Source organism: Aptenodytes patagonicus, chromosome W (assembly GCF_965638725.1).
Source record: "Aptenodytes patagonicus chromosome W, bAptPat1.pri.cur, whole genome shotgun sequence".
Taxonomy (NCBI): Eukaryota; Metazoa; Chordata; class Aves; order Sphenisciformes; family Spheniscidae; genus Aptenodytes; species Aptenodytes patagonicus.
The window spans coordinates 47929799-47954229 of NC_134981.1; the positions used below are offsets into that span (position 1 = coordinate 47929799).

The 24431-nt window shown below is 48.5% G+C and overlaps 1 protein-coding gene across 1 annotated transcript in view; it reads right to left on the reverse strand.

The window, feature by feature from the left end:
* Window positions 1-5474: 5474 nt before the first annotated feature.
* The window catches only part of LOC143172266 (ankyrin repeat family A protein 2-like), a 30194-nt gene continuing 11237 nt past the window's right edge, over window positions 5475-24431 (reverse strand). Inside the window, exons 2-5 of the mRNA XM_076361488.1 lie at window positions 6445-6542; window positions 6148-6273; window positions 5671-5737; window positions 5475-5575 (exon numbers count right to left, since the gene is read on the reverse strand). Coding sequence (XP_076217603.1) covers window positions 5475-5575; window positions 5671-5737; window positions 6148-6273; window positions 6445-6542 — 392 coding nt within the window. The remainder of the gene's footprint in view (window positions 5576-5670; window positions 5738-6147; window positions 6274-6444; window positions 6543-24431) is intronic.

Consider the following 24431-nt stretch of genomic DNA (forward strand, 5'->3'; position numbering starts at 1 on the left):
CCTCAAAGGCTGTGCTTTTTTTTGCACGGCTTTGTACATCTCCACACTGAGATCCAAGTCTTACCTGCAGAACCAGACTTTCCATTATTGAAATAAAACCATTTCCTGAATAATTTACGCTTTCTATCAATGTAGTTCCTTGGGCCAAAGATTGGACTGGATTCTGCGCTGCTTGCTTCATGGAAAGAAAAAATTCTTCAGCAATGACCCCGTAACAGGATGGTGGTGTCCATGACAGGGACCATTGCAGCCATAGCTGTGGCCTCCATTGTCCAGTATCACAGTGACCACCAGTTTAGCCCCACATTTTTCCGGGTTTATCCCCCTCTTCCCTTGCTGTGTAGTTCTGGGGGAAGGTAACACTTCCCTTAAGCCTCCTGCAGAGGCTGGGGTTACAAACAGGGTCTGTGTGACCAGGCCAAAAAGCAACGCATTGGTGAGGGGCTGCAGCTGAAAAAGGCTGAAGGAAAATCTGGGGCTTCCTGCCATACCTACTGCTGAAAAAAGTTTGTCACCCTTGGAGATGACCCTACCACCCCCTCCATTGTCAAACTTTGTTTTTTTCTTCTTGACCAAGTTCATGGTTTTTTTTTTCTTTTTCTTTCTTCTTTTCCCCCTTTGTTCTATAATTCTTACAGGGCAGATACATTTGCTGTGACTGGTGAAAGTCACTTCCTTTTTAAAGGCCCTTTTGGGCCTTTACTTTCTGTAAAATTTGATTAAATGTTCTCAGGACCCTTCTGCGCTTCTCGTTTAACAAAACACAAGGAGTTTATACCAGGTTAGACCAAGACCCATCTAGCAGCATAAGCTGTCTTCAACAGCAGCCAATATCAGATGTTTAGGGAAGAATATAGGAACAGGACAAGTGTGTAAAATTGTTTCCCAGCTGCCAGAAATCTAGGTTTCAGGATTTTTTAAAGCCAGAGATAACATCTGACTGTAATAGCCTTTGATGGATCTTCTTCTGTGAATTTGTCCAGTCACTTTTTGAAATCACGTACATTTACGACACTGAATGTGTTCTGTGCCAAAATGTTCCCCAGCTTTAACCATACATGGTGTGAAGCGTCTCCTTTTGTTTGCTTTAAGCCAGTCACCTGCTTGTTTAATCTGATGCTCTCTCATTTTTGTAACAGAAGAGGCAATGAACAACTGTTGTTAACCACCCTCTCTCTGCTGTTCATGATTTTGTAGATTTTATCATACCCTGCTTGGTCAGCTCTTTTTCAGGCTGAAGGGTTCTGCTTCAGAATCACTGGATTAGCACGGAAGTAATTCTGTACCGCTGACAATCCTTGCCGTCCTTCTCTCTGCCTTTTCTTGTTCAGCTCAGGCTGTAACTGTTCCCAGGTGTCTGTGATTGCAAAAAGAGCCACATCTAAATAATCCTCCAGAACAGCACAAGATGCCTAAATTTGCTTTTCCAGTTTTTATTTCAACTTATTATTTCTACTCTTTTAAGATAGTGTCTATTCACAATACTAGCGGAGGGATATTTGATTTTCAAAATGAAGCACTGGCCCTTGTAGCTGATACAGCAGGGTCCTCATCACATGAACAAATTATGTTTGTTTAGGCTACATTTGCTTTCATGTCTCCGCTAGATATTGAAAACCTTTCTAACATTCTCCACAGCCCCGAATTCTTTGTTGTAGACAAGCTCTGGCAAATTAGGATCCCATAATTAATGTCTCAGATATTTCAGATATTTTCCATTTAATTCTGTATGTAAGTATGCAAGTAAGCCCTGAAGGAGTATGAACCCATTCATAAATGCAGTGAATATTGGCAGGTATGCTCTTTGTTCACTTATAAATTTTTGGGGATAAGCTATACTGTGATCAAAGATAGAGGAGATTGATTTTCCATCTAAAACTAAGGGGGTGGTGGGTTCCTGCCAGGGCTTGAGCAGAATTAACTGCTAGCTGCTGCAGAAAGAAGGCGGCCCTCACCCCCATCCAGCCTCCCCACCTCTGGCCACCTGCACTCATCACTTACCTCCCACCGAGCACCAAGCTGGATCAGGAGGCCTAGAAAGCCAAAGGCAAAATCCAGAATGAATTGCACCCTCGCAGCTGCCAAGACATTAGTCAAAGGCAGCATGTTGAGAGCTACACATCTGAAAGTGGGGCAAATTTAGTCCTGGTTCATCCTGGGCTATAAATGTATCATCCTTGGGTAGAACTATGCTGGCTTTGGGTCATGTCTTAACAACTTTTCTGACATGTAACTCGTCTTAGCAGGGGTCAAAGCATTTCTGTGATCATGGCTTAAGTGATCAAGTTTTCTTGAATTCTGGGTATAGGATGTTGTCCTGGTTTCGGTTGGGATAGAGTTAATTTTCTTCCTAGTAGCTGGTACAGGGCTGTGTTTTGGATTTGGGATGAGAATGATGTTGATAACGCACCGATGTTTTAGTTGTTGCTAAGTAGTGCTTACACTAGGCAAGGACTTTTCAGCTTCTCATGCCCTGCCAGTGAGAAGTTGGGAGGGGGCACAGCCAGGACAGCTGACCCAAACTGGCCAAAGGGATATTCCATACCATGTGACGTCATGCTCAGTACATAAACTGGGGAGAGTTGGCCGGGGGAGGGGTGACCGCTGCTCGGGGACTGGCTGCGCATCGGTCAGCGGGTGGTGAGCAATTGCATTGTGCATCACTTATTTTGTATATTCTTTTATCATTATTATTATTCTTATTATTTTCCCTTCCTTTTCTGTCCTATTAAACTGTCTTGATCTCAACCCACAAATTTTACTTTTTTTTTTTCCTGATTCTCTCCCCCATCCCACTGAGGGGTGGGGGGAGTGAGCAAACGGCTGTGTGGTATTTAGCTGCCTGACGGGTTAAATCACAACAGATGTCTACAGGAATAATCTGTTTGCTTGATCCTCTGTCATCATAATATTATGTACCTTCTTACAGCTGCAAAAACTCTACTAGGCCATTAGTGCAGCTACATAAACAAGGAGCAGTAAAAATAAAAATCAAAGAATGGGTGATTTGAACTTCCCAGATGTCAACTGGGAATATCATACAGCAGACACAAACAGGTCCAGGAAATTCCTGAAGCACGTCGAAGATAACTTCTTGGTGCAGGTACTAAGGGAGCCGACTAGGAAAGGTGCCCTCCTGGATTTGTTGTTTGTAAACAGAGAGGGACTCGTGGGCAAAGTGGTGATTGGTGGCTGTCTTGGTCACAGTGACCACAAAGCAGTTGAGTTTCAAATTGTTGGCAATAGGAGAAAAACTGCCAGCAAAACTTTGACCCTGGATATGGGGAGGGCAGACTTCGGGCTGCTGAAGGAGCTAGTTAGTAAGGTCCCCTGGGAATCTGCTTTTGAAGGTATTGGGGTCCATGAATGCTGGTCACTTTTTAAGAGCCGTCTCTTAAGAGCACAGGAGCAGGCAATTCCAAAGTGTTGGAAGTCAAGCAAGTGGGGCAGAAGGCTGGCTTGGCTGAGCAGGGATCTTCTAGAACTCAGGTAGAAAAGGAAAGCGTACGGACATTGGAAGCAAGGACAGGCGACACGGGAGGACTACAGAGATGCTGTTCACCACTGTAGGGAGAAAATTTGTGAGGCCAAAGCTCGATTAGAGTTCAAGCTGGCCAGCACTGTGAAGGACAACAAAAAGGGCTTTTTAAAATATGTTAACAGCAAAAGGAGGATCAGAGATAACATTGGTCCATTACTTGATGAGGTCAGTCACCTCACAAATAGGGACGTAGACAAAGCGGAGATGTTTAATGCCTTCTTCGCCTCTGCCTTTAACACCGATGATGGGCCCTGGGACCCCCGGAGCCCTGTGTTGGAAGACCGTGACTGGGGGGATGATAAACTCCCAGCTGACTTTGAACTTGTTCGAGACTTGCTGCTCCAGCTGGATGCGCATAAGTCTATGGGGCCCAATGGGATTCATCCCAGGGTACTGAAAGAGCTGGCCGATGTCATCGCAGGACCTCTCTCCATTATTTTTCAACAGTCTTGGGAGTCTGGAGAGGTCCCAGTTGACTGGAAGCTGGCAAATCTTGTCCCAATTTTCAAGAAGAGTAAGAAGGAAGACCCTGGTAATTACAGGCCTGTCACTCTCACTTCAGTGCCCGGTAAAATTATGGAGAAGGTCATTCTGGGAGTTATTGAAAAACACTTGAGAGACAATGCAGCCATTGGTCATAGCCAGCACGGGTTCACGAGGGGAAAGTCCTGCTTAACTAACTTAATTTCCTTTTATGACAAGGTCACCCATCTAGTTGGCCAAGGGAAGCCAGTAGATGTGGGGTTTTGGGATTTTAGCAAAGCTTTTGATACTGTCTCTCACAGTATCCTTCTGGACAAAATGTCCAGCATACAGCTAGACAAGTCCATAATACATTGGGTATAAACTAGGAGGAGCTGTGGCCTCCCTCGAGGGTAGAGAGGCCTTACAGAGAGATCTGGATAGACTAGAGAGCTGGGCAATCACCAACCCTATGAAATTTAACAAGAGCAAGTGCTGGATTCTCCACCTGGGATGGGGTAATCCTGGGTATATGTACAAATTGGGGGACGAGAGGCTGGAGAGCAGCCCCGCGGAAAGAAATCTGGGCGTTTGGGATGATGGCAAGTTGCATATGAGTCAAGAGTGTGCCCTGGCAGCCAAAAGGGCCAACCATGTCCTGGGGTGCATCAAGCCCAGCATAGCTAGCTGGTCGAGGGAGGCAATTGTCCCACTCTACACTGCACTGGTGCGGTCCCACCTCGAGTCCTGTGTGCAGTTTTGGGCGCCTCAATATAAGAAGGACATCAAACTATTAGAGTGTGTCCAGAGGAGGGCGACCAAGATGGCGAAAGGCCTCGAGGGCAAGACTTAGGAGGAGCGGCTGAGGTCACTTGGCTTGTTCAGCTTGGAGAAGAGAAGGCTGAGGGGTGACCTCAGCCTTTGGACATGAGGAAAAATTTCTTTACTGAAAGAGTGGTTAAACATTGAAACAGGCTGCCCAGGGAAGTGGTTGAGTCACCATCCCTGGGAATATTTAAAAGACATGTAGATGAGGCGCTTAGGGACATGGTTTAGTGGGCATGGTGGTGTTGGGTTGACGGTTGGACTCGATGATCTTAGAGGTCTTTTCCAACCTTAATGATTCTATGATTCTATGACCTCATCGCAGTCTACAACTTCCTCAAGGGGGGCAGCGGAGGGGGAGGTGCTGATCTCCTCTCTCTGGTGACCAGCGATAGGACACGAGGAAATGGAATGAAGCTGCGTCAGGGGAAGTGCAGACTGGACATTAGGACAAGGTTCTTCACTGAGAGGGTGGTCGGTCACTGGAACAAGCTCCCCAGGGAAGTGGTCATGGCACCAAGCCTGTCAGAGTTCAAGGAGCGTCTGGACAACGCTCTTAGTCATATGGTTTAGTGTTAGGTAGTCCTGCGAGGAGCAGGGAGTTGGACTCAATGATCCTTATGGGTCCCTTCCAACTTGAGATATTCTATGATTTGCAATACTCACCACTCCGATAGCCCAAGGCTACAGACAAGTCCATGGAATTATAGCCAGCATCTGTTTCAATAGTTGGATCAGCACCACTTTCTGTGTAAAATAGGAAAGGAAACAAACTCACATTTCTGACAATAAGAACTGATAGTATATCATTACTGATAATTCAGTTTGGACAGTCTGCTTACCAAGAAGAATTTTTACACATTTCACATGGTTCCCATGCACTGCATATAGTAGAGGTGTGCCTCCATTCTGCAAAAGCAGGGAAAAGCCTTAGATGCTTAATGATTGAGTAGTCTGCAATTGTAATTCCTTAACACACCAGTATACTTCTATGTATCAGTAAGAGACTTCACAGGTTTCATAAAAATCAGGTTCTCAGTTTTGGTTCTTCACAACTTCCATCTTTTTTTGTCTACTGTTTAGATTGTAAGCTCACCCTTCTAATAAGGGCTCAGTGTTACTCTCACTCTCTTTTTAACCAAGAAGTCAGAACTAGTAGGGCCAATTTCTCTCATGCTGTCAAAGAGCATCCTATGCAAGTTTTGAAAATCTCAGATATTTCAGAAGTAGAACAATTTTCAAACCCAAGCCAGTGCTGTGCCCTGTTTCAAATTTCTGACCAAAGCACATTCTGATGTATATTCAAGCTAGAGACTTACCCAGTCATACTCATTGACATCAACTCCACAGTCGAGCAGCATTTTGACAATATCTGTGTATCCTTTACTGCAAGCCAGTGAGAGGGCACTTTCGCACCCTTTCCCCAAAATCTGTGGATCTGCACCCTGAAATAATAATAAAAAAATCAAGTGAACCACGCTTTTCTGAAGTGAGGTTTTATACAGAACTTAACTTTAAAACTTTTAAATGTACAGCAGCATTGACAAACTTAGGAAGGCAAATTGAACTAAAAAGTAAATCAAGACATTTAAAATGAAGCGTGGTCTTTTCCTTACGTTCTGGAGGAGAAATTCCACTACTGCTATCTGCCCATGAGCTGCAGCCCACATCAGAGGAGTAAATCCTTCTTTATCCTTATGATTGATTACATTTTCTGTTTAAAGAAAAATATACAATTTAGTAATCCCTTTCACTGATGAACTGTATGAGCTGGTAAAATGCATTGACATATCCACTGTGAATGGACTGATGTACCAGTACCTAAAAGTCATTCTCATCTTAACTTTAAAAACAAAATTCTATCCCAGTGGTGGTGCAAATATCCTTGTCCAAGAAAAAAATTTTAAAAAAATCCAACTGACCAAAGTAAAATTTAGGGTGGGTTTTTTTTTTTTTTTTTTAAAGCTCTATAAATCAAACACTGTTTTTACTCAGAAACGTTACAAGTTGTCTGTAATCTGGGCTTTAACTTTGGAAAGAAGAGAAGGGCTGCTTGAAAAATAAAGAAATACATTCTCTATTATACCGTAGAAAGTGCTTTTTTCAATAGTGAGCCACACAATCTTGTAAAGAATTAGCTTGTAAACCAATATAGATAGTATAACTCCTGTTGTGGTTTAACCTCAGTCGGCAACTGAGCACCACACAGCCGCTCGCTCACTCCCCCCTCCCCCGGTGGGATGGGGCAGAGAGAGAGAATTAGAAGAGTAAAAGCGAGAAAACTCGTGGGTTGAGATAAAAACAGTTTAATAATTGAAATAGAAAATAATAATAATAATAATAATAAACAAAGCAAATGATGCACAATGCAATTGCTCACCACCCGCCGACCAATGCCCAGCCAGTTCCCGAGCAGCACCCCCCCGGCCAGCTTTCCCCCAGTTTATGTACTGAGCATGATGTTCCATGGTATGGAATAGCCCTTTGGCCAGTTTGGGTCAGCTGTCCTGGCTGTGCCCCCTCCCAGCTTCTCACTGGCAGGGCATGAGGAGCTGAAAAGTCCTTGACTAGTTGTCGTGGTTTAACCTCAGTCGGCAACTAAGCACCACGCAGCTGCTCGCTCGCTCCCCCCTCCCCTGGTGGGATGGGGGAGAGAATTGGAAGAGCACAAGTTAGAAAACTCGTGGGTTGAGATAAAAACAGTTTAATAATTGAAATAAAATGATAATAATAATATGATAATAATAATAATACACAAAGCAAGTGATGCACAGTACAATTGCTCACCACCCGCCGACCGATGCCCAGCCAGTCCCCGAGCAGAGGCCCCCCCGGCCAGCTTTCCCCAGTTTATGTACTGAGCATGACGTCACATGGTATGGAATGTCCCTTTGGCCAGTTTGGCTGTGCCCCCTCCCAGCTTCTTGTGCACCTCCAGCCTTCTCACTCGGTAGAGCATGGGAAGCTGAAAAGTCCTTGGCTAGTGTAAGCACTACCTAGCAACAACTAAAACATCGGTGCGTTATCAACTTTGTTCTCATCCTAAATCCAAAACACTGTACCAGCTACTAGAAAAGAAATTAACTCTATCCCTGCCGAAACCAGGACAATATCCACGCCTTATTCTATACCATCTACGTCATGCTCAAGTCTCATATTTTCCAGTACATTTTCATTAATCACCACCCCCCTTTTTTTTTTAATATATACATACACACACACACACAGAGATACCATTCCCCTAGTCTGTGGGCCATCCCTCTAAAATGTTCGGTGAGTTCATTTAGTCCATGACTTCGGGCTCCATCTGTCATAATAATCTTCCAGGGCAGGAAAAATGGAGATGGTATGTGGTGTTGGATTGTTTCATGTTGAAGTCAGTTCTGGTACCATCATCACTGTGCTTTGCTTGGCTTCACTGAAGTTATTCTTCATTAGTCTGGGTGATTCTTATCGTAATAACATTAGTACGGCATATAATATTATTAGTATATCTGTGTATTATTGGTATAACTATTATAACTATAATTAGTACTTAACATCACATAATTCAGATCATTGGCTATTCTCACCCAAAATCAAATCCCCTTGAGGTACACATCGGACTTCCCCATCCTTCCGCATTATCCACCAAGTGCACCCAGGTCCTTGAGCAAAAGCAATCCCATGGATGGGTCTGCCTCTGCCCGAGGCAGGAATAACCCAAACTGTCTTCCCCAGCATATTTTTTATGTGAACTGCAGGGACTTTATTCCCATCTACAGTACGTAAAAGTTCTGACTGGGCAGGGCCAGCTCGATTGGCAGATCCCCTCGTGTTGACTAACCAGGTGGCCTTTGCTAAATGCGTATCCCAATGTTTGAACGTCCCGCCACCCATTGCTCTCAGTGTAGTCTTTAACAGTCCATTGTATCGTTCGATTTTCCCAGAGGCTGGTGCATGTTAGGGGATGTGATACACCCACTCAATGCCGTGCTCTTTGGCCCAGGTGTCTATGAGGTTGTTTCGGAAATGAGTCCCGTTGTCTGACTCAATTCTTTCTGGGGTGCCATGTCGCCATAGGACTTGCTTCTCAAGGCCCAGGATAGGGTTCCGGGCAGTGGCATGGGGCACGGGATATGTTTCCAGCCATCCGGTGGTTGCCTCCACCATTGTAAGCACGTGGCGCTTGCCTTGGCGGGTTTGTGGGAGTGTGATATAATCGATCTGCCAGGCCTCCCCATATTTATATTTCAGCCATCGTCCTCCATACCAAAAAGGCTTTAACCGCTTGGCTTGCTTGATTGCAGCGCATGTTTCGCATTCATGGATAACCTGCGCAATAGTGTCCATGGTCAAGTCCACCCCTCGATCACGAGCCCACCTGTATGTTGCACCTCTTCCTTGGTGACCTGAGGTGTCATGGGCCCACCGAGCTAGAAATAACTCACCCTTATGTTGCCAGTCCAGATCCACCTGAGCCACTTCAATCTTAGCAGCCTGATCCACCTGCTGGTTGTTTTGATGCTCTTCAGTGGCCCGACTCTTGGGTACGTGAGCATCTACGTGACGGACTTTTACAACCAGGTTCTCCACCCGGGCAGCAATATCTTGCCACAATGCGGCAGCCCAGATGGGTTTGCCTCTGCGCTGCCAGTTGCTCTGCTTCCATTGCTGCAACCACCCCCACGGGGCATTTGCCACCATCCATGAGTCAGTACAGAGAGAGAGCACTGGCCACTTTTCTCAGTCAGCAATGTCTAAAGCCAGCTGGATGGCCTTTACTTCTGCAAATTGGCTCGATTCACCTTCTCCTTCAGCAGTTTCTACAACTTGTCGCATAGGACTCCATACAGCAGCTTTCCACCTCCGATGTTTTCCCACAAGACGACAGGACCCATCAGTGAACAGGGCATATTGCTTCTCATTTTCTGGTAGTTCATTATACATTGGGGCCTCCTCAGCACGCGTCACCTCCTCCTCTGGCGATATTCCAAAATCTTTGCCCTCTGGCCAATCCATGATCACTTCCAGGATTCCTGGGCGACTGGGGTTTCCTATTCGAGCCCGTTGTGTGATCAGTGCGACCCACTTACTCCACATAGCATCAGTTGCATGATGTGTACAGGGGACCCTCCCTCTGAACATCCAGCCTAGCACCGGCAGTCGGGGTGCCAGGAGGAGCTGTGCTTCAGTGCCGATCACTTCCGAAGCAGCTCGAACCCCTTCATATGCTGCTAATATCTCTTTTTCAGTTGGAGTATAGTGGGCCTCGGATCCTCTGTATCCCCGACTCCAAAACCCTAGGGGTCGACCTCGAGTCTCCCCTGGTGCTTTCTGCCAGAGGCTCCAGGTAGGGCCGTTCTCCCCGGCTGCGGTGTAGAGCACATTTTTTACATCTTGCCCTGCCCGGACTGGCCCCAGGGCTACTGCATGAACTATCTCCTCTTTAATTTGTTCAAAAGCTTGTCGTTGCTCAGGGCCCCATTTGAAATCGTTCTTCTTTCGGGTCACTTGATAGAGAGGGTTTACAATCAGACTGTAATTTGGGATATGCATTCTCCAAAAACCCATGACGCCTAAGAAAGCTTGTGTTTCCTTTTTGCTAGTTGGTGGAGACATGGCTGTTATTTTATTGATCACATCCATTGGGATCTGACGACGTCCATCTTGCCATTTTATTCCTAAAAACTGGATCTCCTGTGCAGGTCCCTTGACCTTACTTTGTTTTATGGCAAAACCGGCCTTCAGCAGGATTTGGACTATTTCCTTCCCTTTTTCAAAATCTTCTCCTGCTGTGTTGCCCCACACGATGATGTCGTCAATGTATTGCAGGTGTTCTGGAGCTCCACCCTGTTCCAGCGCACTCTGGATCACTCCATGGCAAATGGTGGGGCTGTGTTTCCACCCCTGGGGCAGTCGGTTCCAGGTGTACTGGACGCCCCTCCAAGTGAAAGCAAACTGTGGCCTGCACTCTGCTGCCAAAGGGCTTGAGAAGAACGCATTAGCAATATCAGTTGTGGCATACCACTTGGTTGCCTTTGACTCCAGTTCGTAATGAATTTCTAGGATGTCCGGCACAGCAGCACTCAGCGGTGGCGTGACTTCATTTAGGCCACGATAGTCTACTGTTAGTCTCCACTCTCCATCAGACTTTCGCACTGGCCATATGGGACTGTTAAAGGGTGAACGAGTCTTGCTGATCACTCCTTGGCTCTCCAGTCGACGAATCAGCTCATGGATGGGAATCAAGGAGTCTCGGTTGGTGCGATATTGCTGCCGGTGCACCGTGGTGGTAGCGAGTGGCACTTGTTGGTCTTCAACCTTCAGCAATCCCACAATAGAACGGTCCTCCGAGAGACCAGGCAAGGTGGACAGCTGTTTAATTTCCTCCATCTCCAAGGCAGCTATACCAAAAGCCCACCGGTACCCTTTTGGGTCCTTGAAATACCCTCTCCTGAGGTAGTCTATGCCAAGGATGCACGGAGCATCTGGGCCAGTCACAATGGGGTGCTTCTGCCACCCATTCCCAGTTAGACTCACTTCGGCTTCCAATACAGTTAGCTGTTGGGATCCCCCCGTCACCCCAGAAATACAGATGGGTTCTGCCCCTATATAGCTTGATGGCATTAGGGTACACCGTGCACCGGTGTCTACCAGAGCCTTATACTCCTGTGGGTCTGATGTGCCAGGCCACCGAATCCACACAGTCCAGTAAACCCGGTTGTCCCTTTCCTCCCCCTGGCTGGAGGCAGGGCCCCTCTAATCCTCATCACAGTACTCGTTTCTCATTTCTTGTACGTACGAGTCAGAAGTTTCTTCATTAAGATCAAGAGTAAGATCAGCCCTTCTACTCTCTCTGGGGAACTGCCCGCTGGAAACTGGAGCAGCAATTTTCCTGGAAGAACCTCTTTCTGTGATTGTTTTCCCTTGCAATTCGCGTACCCGTGCCCCTAGGGCTGCAGTAGGTTTCCCATCCCACTTCCTCATGTCCTCTCCGTGGTCACACAGGTAAAACCATAGGGTGCCCCGTGGTGTGTACCCTTTATATTCTCTCTCTTGAGCAAAAGAACGCTGACTCCTAATAGCCGAGATACTGGTCCGTACAGGTGGGGAGTAGGACCTATCCTCTCTGAGTTCCTGGACCTCCCGGGACAGTTTCTCCACAGCCGAGACGAGGGAGGAAGAGAGACTTTCCTCGTATTGCCGGAGTTGACCAGCCAATTCATCCACCATTTGTTCCTCTCTGTCTTTCCAGGTCATCACTGCCAATGAATTGGCGTATGACGATGGTGAGCTCCTTATAAACTTCCGCCACATGGGTCGTGTGCACTTGACTTCGTCTGGATCTTTGGATAGTTGTTCATTGTTCAGGTCATCATAAATCACCTCCAGAACAGCTAATTCTCTCAGAAACTGGATACCTCTCTCCATGGTGGTCCACTTGCCTGGGTGACATATGACATCTTCCTTGAAGGGATACCTTTCCTTCACGCTTGACAAGAGTCGCCTCCAAAGGCTGAGGACTCGTGTCCCTTTTCCAATCGCTTTGTCAATGCCCCCTTCCCTAGAAAGGGATCCCAGCTGCTTGGCTTCCCTACCCTCTAATTCCAGGCCACTGGCTCCATTATCCCAGCATCGGAGCAGCCAGGTGACAATATGCTCGCCTGGATGACGACTGAAATCTTTTTGTATATCTCGCAGCTCGCTCAGGGATAGGGATCGGGTGGTTACCATCTCATTTATGGGTTCTGCCTCTTCCTCCTCCTGTTCTCGTGATGGCCCTGGTTCATCTTCATCCCTTACTAAACGAGTTGATTACTTGTGTATTTCTTCTTGTGTATAGGGGCAACTGATATCGGCATGGGTTGGTTCTCTGGTTCAGCCACAGTGCCTGTCGCAGGGGTTTGAGTAGCCGCAGTGCCTGTCGCCAGGGTTTGTACATGTTAAATATTAGTGTTGGTTTTTGCAGTTTGCTGTGGTCTGCAGTGATTAGTGATGCTTTGCCTGGGAGGTTTGTTATTAAAACAATGGCCTTGAGCTTAATCTGGTATTTTAGCTTTGTACTGAAGCCATTACTGTACTTCGGGTACCACTTCGTGGAGACAATTAGCAATTACAGTTCTTCCTCTGAGGGTTTTTTTATGGAGGAAATACAGAATGGCAGCGTCGCTACCTTCTTCTATGATGTTTCCTCCTTCATTACAGTAACTTTTCAGTATCTTGAACATCCTTGGGTAGTTAAGATACTTCTGTTGGTATCTCTTGGGAATATTGTTTTGGTTTTGTCGAAGGTTAATAAGCAATTTAAGAATATCATCCAGAGATCTGCCCCAAGGCTGGATAGTTATGAGTGGCAGGGTGTGTGGGATAGCATGGGCAAGTACCTAGGCCAATGGGCACCCCCAGTGTTTTGGAACTTCACCCCTGAGCAAGTGCGGAATCCTGAAAAGTTAGGAGAATATTTGGAAAAAGTATGCTGTCACCCTGGCAACTCCAGAGAGATGCAGCTCATTGCAATGTGCTGGGGCCTGGCCCATGCCTACCGAGCCCTGTTCAACACCATTCAGTACCCTCAAAGGGAAGAGAAGGTCTCTGGATCTGATGGTAAAACAACAGGCCCTGCGGCCACTCAGACCCCAGCAACACACCTTGCGGCTGAACCAAAGAGCCAACCTGTGCTGGTATCAGTCGCCCCTGTACACAAGAAGAAATCTTGGAAGCGGAAGTCGGCTCGTTTAGTAAGGGAGGAAGAAGCTGCTTCTAAAAGGGAGCCTGAGGAAGAAGTGTACGAGGCAGATGACCCTGGAGAAGGGCCATCACGAGAACAGGAGGAGGAGAGCCGGCCGGTGATCGGGGAGGAGGAAGAGGAAGAACTCATAAACGAGGCAGTAACGACCCGATCTCTATCCCTGAGTGAGCTGCGAGATATATGAAAAGATTTCAGCCGTCGTCCAGGCGAGCATATTGTCACCTGGCTGCTCCGATGCTGGGATAATGGGGCCAGTAGCCTGGAATTAGAGGGTAGGGAAGCCAAGCAGCTGGGATCCCTTTCCAGGGAAGGGGGCATTGACAAAGCAATTGGAAAAGGGACACGAGTCCTCAGCCTTTGGAGGCGACTCCTGTCAAGCGTGAAGGAAAGGTATCCCTTTAAGGAAGATGTCATATGTCACCCAAGCAAATGGACCACCATGGAGAGAGGTATCCAGTACCTGAGGGAATTAGCCATGCTGGAGGTGATTTATGATGACCTGAACAATGAGCAGCTACCCAAAGATCCAGATGAAGTCAAGTGCACGCGACCCATGTGGCGGAAGTTTGTAAGGAGCTCACTATCGTCATACGCCAATTCATTGGCAGTGATGACCTGGAAAGATGGAGAGGGACAAACAGTGGATGAATTGGCTGGTCAACTCTGGCAATACGAGGAAAGTCTCTCTTCCTCCCTCATCTCGGGTATGGAGAAACTGTCCCGGGAGGTCCAGCAACTCAGAGAGGATAGGTCCTACTCCCCACCTGTACGGACCAATATCATGGCTATTAGGAGTCAGCGTTCTTTTGCTCAAGAGAGAGAATATAAAGGGTACACACCACGGGGCACCCTACGGTTTTACCTGCGTGACCACGGAGAGGACATGAGGAAGTGGGATGGAAAACCTACTTAGAGGCACGTGTACGTGAGTTGCAAGGGAAAACACAAAATCACAAAAGGGGGTTCTTCCAGGAAAATTGCTGCTCCAGTTTCCAGCGGGCAGTTCCCCAGAGAGAGTAGAAGGGCTGATCTTACTCTTGATCTTAATGAAGAAACTTCTGACTCGTATTTACAGGAAATGAGAAACGAATACAATCAGGAGGACTAGAGGGGCCCTGCCTCCAGCCAGGGGGAGGAAAGGGACAACCGGGTTTACTGGACTGTGTGGATTCGGCGGCCTGGCACGTCAGACCCACAGAAGTATAAGGCTCTAGTGGACACCGGTGCACAGTGTACCCTAATGCCATCAAGCTATATAGGGGCAGAACCCATCTGTATTTCTGGGGTGACGGGGGGATCCCAACAGCTAACTGTATTGGAAGCCGAAGTGAGTCTAACTGGGAATGGGTGGCAGAAGCACCCCATTGTGACTGGCCCAGATGCTCCGTGCATCCTTGGCATAGACTACCTCAGGAGAGGGTATTTCAAGGACCCAAAAGGGTACCGGTGGGCTTTTGGTATAGCTGCCTTGGAGATGGAGGAAATTAAACAGCTGTCCACCTTGCCTGGTCTCTCGGAGGACCGTTCTATTGTGGGGTTGCTGAAGGTTGAAGAACAACAGGTGCCAATCGCCACCACAGCGGTGCACCGGCAGCAATAACACACCAACTGAGACTCCCTGATTCCCATCCATAAGCTGATTCGTCGACTGGAGAGCCAAGGAGTGATCAGCAAGACTCGCTCACCCTTTAACAGTCCCATATGGCCAGTGCAAATGTCTGATGGACAGTGGAGACTAACAGTAGACTATCGTGGCCTAAATGAAGTGACGCCACCGCTGAGTGCTGCCGTGCCAGACATGCTAGAACTTCAATACGAATTGGAGTCAAAGACAGCCAAGTGGTATGCCACAACTGATATTGCTAATGCATTTTTCTCAATCCCTTTGGCAGCAGAGTGCAGGCCACAGTTTGCTTTCACTTGGAGGGGCGTCCAGTACACCTGGAACCGACTGCCCCAGGGGTGGAAACACAGCCCCACCATTTGCCATGGACTGATCCAGACTGCACTGGAGCAGGGTGGTGCTCCAGAACACCTGCAATACATTGACGACATCATCGTGTGGGGCAACACAGCAGGAGAAGATTTTGAAAAAGGGAAGGAAATAGTCCAAATCCTGCTGAAGGCCGGTTTTGCCATAAAACAAAGTAAGGTCAAGGGACCTGCACAGGAGATCCAGTTTTTAGGAATAAAATGGCAAGATGGACGTCGTCAGATCCCAATAGATGTGATCAATAAAATAACAGCCATGTCTCCACCAACTAGCAAAAAGGAAACACAAGCTTTCTTAGGCGTCGTGGGTTTTTGGAGAATGCACATTCCAAATTACAGTCTGATTGTAAGCCCTCCATACCAAGTGACCCGAAAGAAGAACGATTTCAAACGGGGCCCTGAGCAACGACAAGCTTTTGAACAAATTAAAGAGGAGATAGTTCATGCAGTAGCCCTGGGGCCAGTCCGGGTAGGGCAAGATGTAAAAAATGTGCTCTACACCGCAGCCGGGGAGAACGGCCCTACCTGGAGCCTCTGGCAGAAAGCACCAGGGGAGACTCGAGGTCGACCCCTAGGGTTTTGGAGTCGGGGATACAGAGGATCCGAGGCCCGCTATACTCCAACTGAAAAAGAGATATTGGCAGCATATGAAGGGGTTCGAGCTGCTTCAGAAGTGATCGGCACTGAAGCACAGCTCCTCCTGGCACCCTGACTGCCGGTGCTGGGCTGGATGTTCAGAGGGAGGGTCCCCTGTACACATCATGCAACTGATGCTACATGGAGTAAGTGGGTTGCACTGATCACACAACGGGCTCGAACAGGAAACCCCAGTCGCCCAGGAATCCTGGAAGTGATCATGGATTGGCCAGAGGTCAAAGATTTTGGAATATCGCCAGAGGAGGAGGTGACGCGTGCTGAGGATGCTCCAATGTGTAATGAACTACCAGAAAATGAGAAGCAATATGCCCTGTTCACTGATGGGTCCTGTCGTCTTGTGGGAAAGCATCGGAGGTGGAAAGCTGCTGTATGGAGTCCTATGCGACAAGTTGTAGAAACTGCTGAAGGAGAAGGTGAATCGAGCCAATTTGCAGAAGTAAAGGCCATCCAGCTGGCTTTAGACATTGCTGACCGAGAAAAGTGGCCAGTGCTCTATCTCTATACTGACTCATGGATGGTGGCAAATGCCCCGTGGGGGTGGTTGCAGCAATGGAAGCAGAGCAACTGGCAGCGCAGAGGCAAACCCATCTGGGCTGCCACATTGTGGCAAGATATTGCTGCCCGGGTGGAGAACCTGGTTGTAAAAGTCCGTCACGTAGATGCTCACGTACCCAAGAGTCGGGCCACTGAAGAACATCAAAACAACCAGCAGGTGGATCAGGCTGCTAAGATTGAAGTGGCTCAGGGGGATCTGGACTGGCAACATAAGGGTGAGTTATTTCTAGCTCGGTGGGCCCATGACACCTCAGGTCACCAAGGAAGAGATGCAACATACAGGTGGGCTCGTGATCGAGGGGTGGACTTGACCATGGACACTATTGCGCAGGTTTTCCATGAATGCGAAACATGCGCTGCAATCAAGCAAGCCAAGCGGTTAAAGCCTCTCTGGTATGGAGGGCGGTGGCTGAAATATAAATATGGGGAGGCCTGGCAGATCGATTATATCACACTCCCACAAACCCGCCAAGGCAAGCGCCATGTGCTTACAATGGTGGAGGCAACCACGGGATGGCTGGAAACATATCCCGTGCCCCATGCCACTGCCCGGAACACTATCCTGGGCCTTGAGAAGCAAGTCCTATGGCGACATGGCACCCCAGAAAGAATTGAGTCAGACAACGGGACTCATTTCCGAAACAACCTCATAGACACCTGGGCCAAAGAGCACGGCATTGAGTGGGTGTATCACATCCCCTGTCATGCACCAGCCTCTGGGAAAATTGAACGATACAATGGACTGTTAAAGACTACACTGAGAGCAATGGGTGGCGGGACGTTCAAACATTGGGGGACACATTTAGCAAAGGCCACCTGGTTAGTCAACACTCGGGGATCTGCCAATCGAGCAGGCCCTGCCCAGTCAGAACTTTTACGTACTGTAGATGGGAATAAAGTCCCTGCAGTTCACATAAAAAATATGCTGGGGAAAACAGTTTGGGTTATTCCTGCCTCGGGCAAAGGCAAACCCATCCGTGGGATTGCTTTTGCTCGAGGACCTGGGTGCACTTGGTGGGTGATATGGGAGGATGGGGAAGTCCGATGTGTACCTCAAGGGGATTTGATTTTGGGTGAGAATAGCCAATGAATTAAATTGTATGATGTTAATTACTATGTAACACTGTATATCATCACTTCTTTGGTGGCTATGTGCCATATCAACGATATCACAGTAAGAATCACCCAGATTAATGAAGAATGAACTTTGATGCAACCGAGCAAAGTGCAGCGATCATAGAACTGGAGAAGTGCAGCGGTGATGGGACCAAAACTGGCTTCAGCATGTAAAAAATCCAACACCACACACCTTCTCTCCTGCCCTGAAGGACTGTTATGACAGATGGAACCCAAAGTCATGGACTAAATGAACTCAACGAACATTTTAGAGGGATGGCCCATAGACTAAGGGAATGATATCTGTGTGTATATATCAAAAGACAGGAAAAGGAGTGGTGTTTAATTGGAATGTATTGGAAAGTGTGGGGACCTGGGCATGACATAGATGGTATAGAATAAGTGGTGGATACTGTCCTGGTTTCGGCTGGGATAGAGTTAATTTTCTTCCTAGTAGCTGGTACAGTGCTGTGGTTTGGATTTAGGATGAGAATAATGTTGATAATACATGGATCTTTTAGTTGTTGCTAAGTAGTGCTTACACTAGTCAAGGACTTTTCAGCTTCTCATGCCCTGCCAGTGAGAAGCTGGGATGGGGCACAGCCAGGACAGCTGACCCAAACTGGCCAAAGGGCTATTCCATACCATGTGACGTCATGTTCAGTATATAAACTGGGGGGAGTTAGGCAGGGGAGGGGTGACTGCTGCTTGGGAACTGGCTGGGCATCAGTTGGTGAGTAATTGCATTGTGCATCACTTATTTTGTATATTCTTTTATCATTATTATTATTATTTGAGGGCCCGATATGCCGACCGGACCCGTCCCACAGGGAAGTCTGCTGCCTCCCTGGGGCCTGGGTCAGAGACATCACTAGGAAGCTCCCTGGTTTGGTACGGCCTTCTGATTACTACCCGCTGCTGGTTATACAGGCTGGCAGTGATGAGGTTGTGGAGAGAAGTCCTGCAGCGATCAAAAGGGACTTCAGGGCACTGGGGCGACTGGTTGAAGGATCGGGAGCACAGGTAGTGTTTTCCTCTATCCCTGCAGTGGCAGGGAAGGATACCGAAAGGAGCAGGAAAACACACCTGATCAACGCGTGGCTCAGGGGCTGGTGCCGTCGGAGGAATTTTGGCTTTTTTGATCATGGGGAGGTTTACATGGCACCGGGCCTGCTGGTGACAGACGGAGTCCAGCTGTCTCACAAGGGAAAAAGGATCATGGCTCATGAATTGGCAGGGCTCATTGAGAGGGCTTTAAACTAGGTTCGAAGGGGGAAGGGGATAAAACCAGGCTCGCTAGAGATGAGCCGAGGGGTGGCGTGCCGATGCCGGGGGCGAAATCGATAGCCCAGCTCAAGTGCATATACACCAATGCACGCAGCATGGGCGGCAAGCAGGAGGAGCTGGAAGCCATTGTGCAGCGGGAGAGATATGACTTAGTCGCCCTCACAGAAACATGGTGGGGTGACTCTCACGACTGGAGTGCTGCAATGGATGGCTACAGACTCTTCAGAAGGGACAGGCGAGGAAGGAGAGGCGGTGGGGTGGCCCTGTATGTTAGGGAGTGTTTTGATTGTATAGAGCTCAACGATTGTGATGATGGTACGGTTGAGTGTCTATGGGTAAGGATGAGGGGGAAGGCCAACGAGGCAGATATCCTGCTGGGAGTCTGTTATAGACCACCCAACCAGGATGAAGGGGCGGATGAAGCGTTCTATAAGCGGCTGGCAGAAGTCTCTCAATCGCTAGCCCTTGTTCTCGTGGGGGACTTCAACTTCCCGGATGTCTGCTGGAAATACAACACGGCAGAGAGGAAGCAGTCTAGGAGGTTCCTGGAGTGTGTGGAAGACAACTTCCTGACACAGCTGGTAAGTGAGCCTACCAGGGGAGGTGCCTCGCTCGACCTGCTGTTTACAAACAGAGAAGGACTGGTGGGAGATGTGGTGGTCGGAGGCCGTCTTGGGCTTAGCGACCATGAAATGATAGAATTCTCGCTTCTTGGTGAAGTAAGGAGGGGGGGCAGCAAAACTGCAACCATGGACTTCCGGAGGGCGGACTTTGGCCTGTTCAGGACGCTGGTTGAGAGAGTCCCGTGGGAGACGGTCCTGAAGGGCAAAGGGGTCCAGGAAGGCTGGACAATCTTCAAGAAGGAAGTCTTAAAGGCACAGGAGCAGGCTGTCCCTGTACGCCGTAAGAAGAATGGGCGGGGAAGACGACCGGCCTGGCTGAACGGGGAGCTCTTGCTGGGACTCAGGAAAAAAAGGAGAGTTTACCGCTTGTGGAAGAAGGGGCAGGCGACTCAAGAAGAGTACAGGGATCTCGTTAGGTTGTGCAGAGAGGAAATGAGAAAGGCAAAAGCCCAGCTAGAACGCAATCTGGCCGCTGTCGTTAAAGACAACAAAAAAAGTTTTTACAAATATATTAATGACAAGAAGAGAGCCAGGGAGAATCTCCATCCTTTATTGGATGCAAGGGGGAACATTGTCACCGAGGATGAGGAAAAGGCTGAGGTACTCAATGCCTTCTTTGCCTCAGTCTTTAACAGGCAGACCAGTTATCCTCAGGGTACTCGGCCCCCCGAGCTGGAAGACGGGGACGGCGAGCAGGATGAACCCCCCGTAATCCAGGAGGAAGCAGTCAATGACCTGCTATGCCACCTGGATGTTCACAAGTCTATGGGGCCGGATGGGATCCACCCGAGAGTGCTGAGGGAGCTGGCGGAGGTGCTCGCCAAGCCACTCTCCATCATTTATCATCAGTCCTGGTTAACGGGGGAGGTCCCGGACGACTGGAGGCTTGCCAATGTGACGCCCATCCACAAGAAGGGCCGGAAGGAGGATCCGGGGAACTACAGGCCTGTCAGCCTGACCTCGGTGCCGGGGAAGATTATGGAGCGGCTCATCTTGAGGGCGCTCACAAGGCATGAGCGGGACAACCAGGGGATCAGGCCCAGCCAGCACGGGTTCATGAGAGGCAGGTCCTGCCTGACCAACCTAATCTCCTTCTATGACCAGGTGACCCGCCTAGTGGATGAGGGAAAGGCTGTGGATGTGGTCTACCTGGACTTCAGCAAGGCCTTTGACACTGTCTCCCACAGCATTCTCCTAGAGAAGCTGGCGGCTCACGGCTTAGACAGGTGGACTCTGCGCTGGGTCAAAAACTGGCTGGACGGCCGGGCCCAGAGAGTTGTGGTGAATGGAGTCAAATCCAGTTGGCGGCCGGTCACGAGCGGTGTTCCCCAGGGCTCAGTACTGGGGCCGGTCTTGTTTAATATCTTTATTGATGATCTGGATGAGGGGATTGAGTGCACCCTCAGTAAGTTTGCAGACGACACCAAGTTGGGTGGGAGTGTTGATCTGCTCGAGGGTAGGAAGGCTCTGCAGAGGGACCTGGACAGGCTGGATGGATGGGCCCAGGCCAACTGTATGAGGTTCAACAAGGCCAAGTGCCGGGTCCTGCACTTCGGCCACAACAACCCCATGCAGCGCTACAGGCTTGGGGAAGAGTGGCTGGAAAGCTGCCTGGCGGAAAAGGACCTGGGGGTGTTGGTCGACAGCCGGCTGAACATGAGCCGGCAGTGTGCCCAGGCGGCCAAGAAGGCCAATGGCATCCTGGCCTGTATCAGAAATAGTGTGGCCAGTAGGAGTAGGGAAGTGATTGTGCCCCTGTACTCGGCCCTGGTGAGGCCGCACCTCGAATACTGTGTTCAGTTTTGGGCCCCTCACTACAAGAAGGACGTCGAGGTGCTGGAGCGTGTCCAGAGAAGGGCAACGAGGCTGGTGAGGGGTCTGGAGCACAAGTCTTATGAGGAGCGGCTGAGGGAACTGGGACTGTTCAGCCTGGAGAAAAGGAGGCTGAGGGGAGACCTCATCGCTCTCTACAACTACCTGAAAGGAAGTTGTAGCGAGGTGGGTGTTGGTCTTTTCTCCGAAGTAACAAGCGATAGGACGAGAGGAAATGGCCTCAAGTTGCGGCAGGGGAGGTTTAGATTGGATGTAAGGAAAAATTTCTTTACTGAAAGAGTGGTGAAACATTGGAACAGGCTGCCCAGGGAAGTGGTGGAGTCCCCATCCCTGGAGGTATTTAAAAGACGTGTAGATGAGGCGCTTAGGGACATGGTTTAGTGGGCCTGGTGGTGTTGGGTTGACGGTTGGACTCGATGATCTTAGAGGTCTTTTCCAACCTCAATGATTCTATGATTCTATGATTCTATGATTATTTTCCCTTCCTTTTCTGTCTGTCGTGGTTTAATTTCAGTCGGCAATTAAGTACCACGCAGCCGCTCACTCACTCCCCCCACCCGGTGGGATGGGGGAGAGAATTGGAAGAGCACAAGTTAGAAAAAACTCGTGGGTTGAGATAAAAACAGTTTAATAATTGAAATAAAATGATAATAATAATATGATGATAATAATACACAAAACAAGTGATGCACAGTACAATTGCTCACCACCCACCCACCGATGCCCAGCCAGTCCCCGAGCAGCGGCCCCCCCGGCCAGCTTTCCCCAGTTTATGTACTGAGCATGACGTCACATGGTATGGAATGTCCCTTTGGCCGGTTTGGCTGTGCCCCCTCCCAGCTTCTTGTGCACCTCCAGCCTTCTCACTCGGTAGAGCATGGGAAGCTGAAAAGTCCTTGGCTAGTGTAAGCACTATTTAGCAACAACTGAAACATCGGTGTGTTATCAACATTGTTCTCATATTAAATCCAAAACACTGTACCAGCTACTAGGAAGGAAATTAACTCTATCCCTGCCGAAACCAGGACAATATCCACCCCTTATTCTATACCATCTGCGTCATGCTCAAGTCTCATATTTTCCAGTACATTTTCATTAATCACCACCCCTTTTTTTATATATATATATATATATATACACACACACACAGAGATATCATTCCCTTCGTCTGTGGGCCATCCCTCTAAAATGTTCGGTGAGTTCATTTAGTCCATGACTTCGGGCTCCATCTGTCATCTGTCTTTCAGGGTAGGAAAAATGGAGATGGTATGTGGTGTTGGATTGTTTCATGTTGAAGTCAGTTCTGGTACCATCATCACTATGCTTTGCTTGGCTTCACTGAAGTTATTCTTCATTAGTCTGGGTGATTCTTATTGTAATAACATTAGTATGGCATATAATATTATTAGTATGATTAGTATATCTGTGTATTATTAGTATAACTATTATAACTATAATTAGTACTTAACATCACATAATTCAGATCATTGGCTATTCTCACCCAAAATCAAATCCCCTTGAGGTACACATCGGACTTCCCCATCCTCCCACATCACCCACCAAGTGCACCCAGGTCCTTGAGCAAAAGCAATCCCATGGATGGGTCTGCCTCTGCCCGAGGCAGGAATAACCCAGACTGTCTTCCCCAGCATATTTTTTATGTGCACTACGGGAACTTTATTCCCATCTACAGTACGTAAAAGTTCTGACTGGGCAGGGCCTGCTCGATTGGCAGATCCCCGAGTGTTGACTAACCAGGTGGCCTTTGCTAAATGCATATCCCAATGTTTGAACGTCCCGCCACCCATTGCTCTCAGCGTAGTCTTTAACAGTCCATTGTATCGTTCAATTTTCCCAGAGGCTGGTGCATGACAGGGGATGTGATACACCCACTCAATGCCGTGCTCTTTGGCCCAGGTGTCTATGAGGTTGTTTCAGAAATGAGTCCCGTTGTCTGACTCAATTCTTTCTGGGGTGCCATGTCGCCATAGGACTTGCTTCTTAAGGCCCAGGATAGTGTTCCGGGCAGTGGCATGGGGCACGGGATATGTTTCCAGCCATCCCGTGGTTGCCTCCACCATTGTAAGCACATGGCGCTTGCCTTGGCGGGTTTGTGGGAGTGTGATATAATCGATCTGCCAGGCCTCCCCATATTTATATTTCAGCCACCGTCCTCCATACCAGAGAGGCTTTAACCGCTTGGCTTGCTTGATTGCAGCGCATGTTTCGCATTCATGGAAAACCTGCGCAATAGTGTCCATGGTCAAGTCCACCCCTCGATCACGAGCCCATCTATATGTTGCATCTCTTCCTTGGTGACCTGAGGTGTCATGGGCCCACCGAGCTATAAATAACTCACCTTTATGTTGCCAGTCCAGATCCCCCTGAGCCACTTCAATCTTAGCAGCCTGATCCACCTGCTGGTTGTTTTGATGCTCTTCAGTGGCCCGACTCTTGGGTACGTGAGCATCTACGTGACGGACTTTTACAACCAGGTTCTCCACCCGGGCAGCAATATCTTGCCACAATGCGGCAGCCCAGATGGGTTTGCCTCTGCACTGCCAGTTGCTCTGCTTCCATTGCTGCAACCACCCCCACAGGGCATTTGCCACCATCCATGAGTCAGTATAGAGATAGAGCACTGGCCACTTTTCTCGGTCAGCAATGTCTAAAGCCAGCTGGATGGCCTTTACTTCTGCAAATTGGCTCGATTCACCTTCTCCTTCAGCAGTTTCTACAACTTGTCGCATAGGACTCCATACAGCAGCTTTCCACCTCCGATGCTTTCCCACAAGACGACAGGACCCAT